Genomic DNA, 7,142 nt, shown 5'->3' on the forward strand with positions numbered 1-7,142 from the left:
ATGCTTTCTCTTCGTTTCACCCTAACTGTTAATGTGTGAATATTGAAACTCTATAATCCATCATAACCTGGAAAATTAAGCTAAATTAAAAACATTTCTTGAATTATAGGTTTTAGTATTATTAATTTCGTCCTTTTAAATTAGTATTTTAACCTTATTTGCGATCAATTTCTTATGAAATTCATTGCTAATTGTATAACTAGGGGCCGGTTAGGATTGACTTATTTAAGATTATCTACTAAACTAAGTCCCATGGTGGGTGTTTACTTTGACGATGCCACTTAGTGAGATAGAATTTGATTGTTGTTAGTTGATTAAAGAGCTTATATATGAATGCTAATCATAAATAAAAAGTGCTTATGCTATAAGCTGCAAATATGTTGACAACGTCGTCTTTAGCTTATGTTTGCCTTTATATTACCCGATTATGTTTTGTTGCATTGCATGCTTTGTTTTTAGCCCATAACCGATACTTTAGGGGTATATATATGTTTTGTTTTGTTTTGTTTCTCATTGATTGAAAATAGGCTCAGTCCACTCTCTTTATAGAATACCTTCAAATATGATTTTAGTAGAAAATGGGAATTGAGTAAGTGTTAATAAATGATTTAACATGGTGCTTGCCAAACACAATATTCAACACTTCATTTAATGATCTACCCAACCTTTCATGTATTTCATATTCAAGGTTGTTCGTTATAGTGATGAGGGTTTAGAGAGTGCACATTGTGTTCTGTTTCATGTTTCATGGATACTAAACATATTCTAGGGAATCAAAGTGTAGATTAAGAAAAGACTAAATAAAAGAATGAGAATTGTAATCTTTGTTAAGAATTGATGTATTCATCATTAATATACAAAGCAAAATACAATGACTTGAGAGTGTTGCACACAATATTCATGGAGATATGTAGAAAAAGTATATATGTAGTATTATTATACATAACATTAGGTGGTATTAATTTATAATGGTCACAAGAGGAACATAAATTTAAGTGGGGTTTATTTAATTTGAAGTAGAATCCCCACCTAGTCATGATACTTAATCAAATATATGTGTAGCCATTGCAGAGGATACCCACCTAGTTCTGTTTCTCTGCGAGATATGCTAGGAAAAGAAAGGGGTAATAGGAAATGAGTCGCAAGGGTTTTTTGGTTGAAGATGATGGGACGAAAAGGACGATGTACGACAAAAACACAACCACAACCAAAATTGAAGCTCCAACCAGAAACACATTTGCTAACCAAGTAAGTTCACTGATAACAGTGTAGAGACCAGCCATGAAAGCCAAAGATAGTGAGACGAGAGCGATTCCAAGAAGTGGCATCACAATTTTCAGATAGAAAGTCACCAATTCAGGTAATCCAAGTTTTGCCCAGAAGAGTATGATAGTAGAACTAATGGAACTGAACAATGATATTGTGATGAATATAATGAAAACTTGGAACATTGCATGACATAGGTTGTTTGCTTTTCCATCGGCTTCACCTGGAACAGCAAAACATGCTGCTACTGAAGCAGTGATTATAAGGGTTGAAACCAATGTGAGTGTCTCTACCCTATCTCTAAATTGTTTGTTGGAGCCTGTCAGAAAGAAATATTGTTGATCAGTGTTGTTGTTGACAGTTTCCTTATTCTCATTCGACTTCGAGTCACTTGCTCCTTTGTCACTTTCCACTTTTTGTTGTTTGGTGTCAGAGGGTTCAGCATTACTCGGCTCTGATTGTGGCAAGTTTGTGTCACTTTGTCTGGCTTTATCATGGACCAACCTTCTCAACCTTGGTTTTACACCAGCAGAAGTCAAAGCCATACGAGTAAGTTGCTGCAAACATTACATTTGTGTTACATATAAAAGGAAAAAAAAGATAATTGTCTAAAACTTTAAATAGTAAACATGTAGCTTTCTTTGTGTTCAAAAGAATTTTATAACATTCAATTGGTGAATGATCCTGATATTAAACTCCTTTTAAGTTTGTCGAAAATTGATTTTCAAAGAATGAGTTTTAGTTAAAAATTAAGTGCATGGTTAATTTTTGGCTAAAAATCAATCTTGGTGACAAAAACTCCAAATTATAATCAATATGGGAGAGAAAATCAACTCTACTTTGAAGCACTCAAACATTTCAAAACCAATTCTACGTACCTCTCTGGCGGACGAATTATTAAGTTGTGAACTTGCATTGATAACTTCAACAGCTGTTTGGTTGTTTTGGTTAACCAGCTGAAGATCCACTCTTTCATCCCATGTTAAGTAAAAAACAGCTTTGGGATGACATGATTGTGCAGCCAGATGCAAAGGAGTATCTCCTTTATTATCCTTTTGATTTATCATTTTATCAAGTTCACAAATTCGACGACTTTGTTGTAGTATGTAGTCTACTACCTCATGTTTTCCATGGTATGCTGCAACATGAAGAATATTACGCTTAAATGAAGTGTCAAGCATCTCTGTGGGATCTGGACAGTATTCTAACAACTTCTCTACTACTTCCACATGGCCACCATATGATGCTAGATGAATTGGGAAATACCCATATTTGTCCCTTTGATTGGTGCAACATTTACATTTGCCAGTTAAATAAACAACACCTTCAAGGTAACCTATAGATGCTGCATAATGAAGTGGAAGCCTTTTATATGTGTCTGTTAAATGTATCCAAGTTGGCTTCTGTTGTAGTATGTCCTTCAGCATTTCTGATTACACATGTATAATTGTGAGTTAGATCAAATATAAAAATGTATTGCTTATTTTAGAAGGCGCCCTTATAAATTGGAGTCGACATGAAGGCAAGTGAAGTCTAACCAATAATTTTTTTAACTATGATTGAAACTCGGGTTCTCTCGAATAATTTTTCGTTAACTGTAACTATTTATACTAAACTAGAACTAGTTACAACCACTTGATGCTAATCATTTGATTTCATGGTCATAGATTCAATATTTAACATGAATGTAAAAAGATAAGGCATAGGCTACCCTTGAAGAATTGTGGGTAAATTTACGCAACAACTACTGAAATTTATCCACATGAGTAAATTTATTACCTTGATTCCGCTTCATGATTGCTGCTACAGCGGGTGATAATCCTTCTGGCTTAGCAACATTGTTGGGGCTATTCGCCATGATTACTTTGACTGCTTCCTTGTCCCCATTTTCAACTGCAAGGTAAAGTATTGATTGTTTTGCATGGTTAACATTAACTAACGCAATTTCATAACACCACTTTGACGATGAATCCCCGATTTTATAGAGCTCACAAGCTTTGAAAATCTTATCCCCACCAATTCTCTTCTTGTCACGACATAACATTGCCTCATGAAACATAGTGTTTCCTTCAACATTTTTCAGTGCCACAAATTTTAGTAGGTCCTCCCCATTTGATTTTTCACCATAGTCTTCTATCTTATCCGATCTTTTTGTGTGTTCTAACCATGCCTTTTTTATATCGTGCCGTTTAAAATTAGCATAAGCTGCCAATAGCATTTCAACGATTGAGATGTGTCCACATCTTGCAGCAATATGTAACGCACTCTCGTTGTTTTCATTAACCTCGAACAAAAGTTTTGGAGCCTTTTCAATTACAAGACTCACAATCTTATCATTGCCATACCAAGCTGATATATGTAGGACAGTGTTTTTCGTATGTGTCTTAATTTCTGTCGAAAGAGAGGAATATGACAAATCCCTCCTTGAACCAGCTCTGTATACTTGATTAAGCAATTCATTTTGATTCTCATTGTCAATAGAGCCTGGAAGAATTTCAGTCACTTCAGATGGTTCAATTTCAATATCAGTTTCCTCACTTTGTAATACGGTTTCATCTTGCAACATTTTAGTAAAAAATATTTTTGTATCAGAGAGAGGCCTAAACATTCCATTGATGTTTCGATGAGGCCTAAACATTTCATTGAAGTTTTGATGAACATTCCTTTTTCTAAACTCCATGTCTCCTGATAGATCACTTGATTGCAAAGTCGTCCTTCAATCTTAAAGTACTTCGTTCGTGACTTTGCACTGAGAGAGCAAAATAGCAATCCCTGACAACAGAAATTAAGTAATTTTATAGTTAAGTGTGAAAAAATAGTAGGCAATCATGTGTTTCGTCCCTGCAATTAGGCGCCGTTTAAAAATTGGTCCCTTTAATCCTGGCAAATTACCCTTGCAAACTTTAATCATTTAAAATTTCGTCCTTGACCTAGTTAATGACTGCCACATCATTAATTTGATGACGTGGCTCTGATCAACCCACACGTGAAATGACAATTTTATCCCTATCTTCATCTTCTTCTCATTCCCTCTTCATTCTCCCCCTTCTGCGTTCTTTTCCTCCCTCAAAACGCCACCTTCTCTCCAAATTTTCAACCAGTTCAAATCATCACATACCAAAATTCAAACCAGCATTCCCATCATCTCAAACCAGCAATCCCATCATCTCATTGTCCTCTACAAAAGCCACAAATTCTTATAAAACGAAATTGATCATCATCTTTCTTTTAATTACAGAAAAAAAACGACCAAAGAGATCTTTCTAGAAATCGGCTCTATGTCGCCGTGGTTTGTTTTACCTTTGTTGTCCCTCTCTAAAAATTCTTATACTGTTTTTTAAATGATTAAACAATGCAAGGGTAAATTGCCAGATTAACGATTACAGGGACTAATTTTTAAAAGACGCCTAATTGCAAGGACGAAACATATCATTAAGCCAAAATAGTATAATTAATTCCTAGTTTTCAATAATCAGTATTCCATCAAGTCCCATTTTAAATAACCTAATTTAAAAATGTGTATTATTCACATAACATGATTTGACCCTATTTTTCTACTAATTTATAAATACAAAATATAGCATATAAGATGTTGGATTCGTTGAATATTTTCAAAATATCAAATTTTCATAATTTTTTCCAATAGATTATTAAAGATATATAAGTTCAAAATTGTGTATTAACATAAGTGATGAGTCAACTTAGTCATATATATAATATGGGACGAAGGGAGTAATTTTAACTCACCGGCATTATTTTATTTTATATATTATGCAAATAAAAATATTATTTAATTGTAATTAATTTAACCAGAAGTTTATCACAGATCATTAAATAAAAATAAATTATATAACTGAGTGTCATTTGGACCCCTCAAAAAATAGGATTGTTCCCTATGAAGCCCGAATACAATCCGATTTTGATTTACTTGTCACCTATGAAGCCCGAATACAAGATACGATACGGATACGATACGGCACCGATACGCTGATACGGAAAAATTTCAAAAATCAAGATACGATACGGCCGGGATACGTTAATAAAAAAAATTATATAATTAAATGTACAATATAATTATAACAATTTTTTTAATATGCAAATATATTAACAAACACAAGAAACCAGTCATAGGCTCGTAGCATATCAACATAAATATAAGTAATATTGACGATTAAGAGAGTGGTGATTAGTCAATTACATATATAATATATCCCAAAAAGAGCACCATCAATGTTATACTATATCCAAAATGAACATTATTAGTGCTATAGTAATATAATGTTTTTTTCTTACTTTTTAAAGAAAAAACATAAATCAAAATAATATAAAAAAATAAAATTTATATTATCTGATACTCTTCTGATACGTATCGGGAAGTATCGGATAATTATTTTTTTAAAAAAATAAAATTTAATGATCTGATACTCTTCTGATACGTATCGGAAAGTATCGGGCAGATATCGGTGCAGGATACGCAGGGGATACGGTACGTCACCTATTTTGAAGTATATGGGCTTCATAGCTTGTCACTATTACACAACAAGTTTGAAGATGAAATCTTAACATGCAAGCTATCACACAACAAGGGTGAAGATAATAACTTGGAGCGCAAGCAAGAATCCCAAGCTTAGTGATTAGGGTTTATTAGATGTTATTACCCTATGATTACTATGGTGTACCTTAATTCATCTATAAATAAGCTTGTAATCATTTTATCAATAATGAGAATTTTCAGTTTCAATCATTTTGTTTTACTTCATAATATGGTATCAGTTTCTCTCTTCAAGAGAGAGAAAGTTAGTTACGATCCAGTTCTAACCGTTTTCCGCCATTGAAGCTTGAAGCTCAAGCTTCTTCATCACTATGTTTTTCTTTGTTTTCTGGTGAATCGTTCTAGTTTCAATTCCTTCTTCTTGCTTTTGATCTCAATTTCTTATTGAGACTTCCCTTTTCTTCACATTTCTAGTGAATTGATTCTTCTCCTTCTTCAATTTTTTGTTCTTCCTCTGATTCATCATGGTTCGTAATCAACGTGAAGATACTGAATCTCCATTTTACGTTCATCCGAGTGAAGGTCCTCACTCTGTGATCATTTCTCCCAAATTTAATGGCTCCAATTATCTTTCTTGGAGTAGATCTATGCAGCGTGCTCTTGGCGCGAAGAACAAGCTCCCTTTCATCAATGGATCCATCCCTGTTCCAGATGATGATGACCTTAACAGAAATGCTTGGGAACGTTGCAATCATCTTGTGCAATCTTGGCTCATTGCCTCAGTTTCTGATTCGATTGCACAAACTATTGTCTTTCATGATACAGCGTTTGAAGTTTGGCAAGACCTTAAAGAAAGATTCTCAAAGGTAGATCGTATCAGAATTGCAAATTTACGTTCTTCCATTAACAATCTCAAGCAAGGTTCAAAATCCGTTTTGGAGTATTTTACTGAGTTGAAAGCTCTATGGGAAGAGCTTCATTCTCATCGTCCAATTTAGAATTACACTTGTCCAGTTCAGTGTCAATGTGCTGCTATGAGAGCTAACAAAGAGTATCGTATTGAAGATCAAATCATTCAGTTTCTAACTGGCCTGAATGATCAGTTTTCAGTTGTGAAAACTCAAGTTCTTCTACTTGATCCTTTACCTTCTTTGAATAAGGTTTTCTCTCTAGTTGTCCAGGAAGAGAGTAACACTATACTGACTCCTTCTCTTTCTTCCATGGATGAAAGCTCTGTTTTTGTGAATGCTTCTGATGCTAGAAGACCTCAAGGTCGTGGTAGAGGTTCCTTCAATAAACCTTCTACTAGATATTGCTCATTTTGCAATAGATATAACCATACTGTTGAGTATTGTTATCAAAAGCATGGCTTGCCAAATAAATC

General features: G+C 33.9%; 2 protein-coding genes and 1 long non-coding RNA gene across 3 annotated transcripts; 2 read left to right on the forward strand and 1 right to left on the reverse strand.

Moving 5' to 3' along the window:
* LOC146924387 (uncharacterized) lies at positions 1 to 2,757 on the forward strand. Its single transcript, XR_015010108.1, has 4 exons — positions 1 to 1,360; positions 1,464 to 1,545; positions 1,700 to 1,815; positions 2,223 to 2,757. It is a non-coding gene; the product is annotated as an uncharacterized LOC146924387 (long non-coding RNA).
* On the reverse strand, positions 1,083 to 4,038 carry LOC146924388 (protein ACCELERATED CELL DEATH 6-like). The gene is made up of 3 exons (XM_085709422.1): positions 3,046 to 4,038; positions 2,145 to 2,695; positions 1,083 to 1,823 (listed from the first exon to the last, which is right to left on the reverse strand). The coding sequence occupies exons 1-3, from the start codon at positions 3,944 to 3,946 to the stop codon at positions 1,083 to 1,085; spliced, it is 2,193 nt and encodes a 730-aa protein (XP_085565548.1). The 5' UTR covers positions 3,947 to 4,038.
* A 2,244-nt stretch (positions 4,039 to 6,282) lies between these two features.
* On the forward strand, positions 6,283 to 6,756 carry LOC146924389 (uncharacterized). Its single transcript, XM_085711848.1, has one exon. The coding sequence runs from the start codon at positions 6,283 to 6,285 to the stop codon at positions 6,754 to 6,756; it is 474 nt and encodes a 157-aa protein (XP_085567974.1).
* The last annotated feature ends 386 nt before the right edge of the window (positions 6,757 to 7,142 follow it).

Source organism: Medicago sativa, chromosome 5, assembly GCF_051527215.1.
Source record: "Medicago sativa cultivar Bolivia chromosome 5, Bolivia_mono, whole genome shotgun sequence".
In the NCBI taxonomy this organism is placed as follows: domain Eukaryota; kingdom Viridiplantae; phylum Streptophyta; class Magnoliopsida; order Fabales; family Fabaceae; genus Medicago; species Medicago sativa.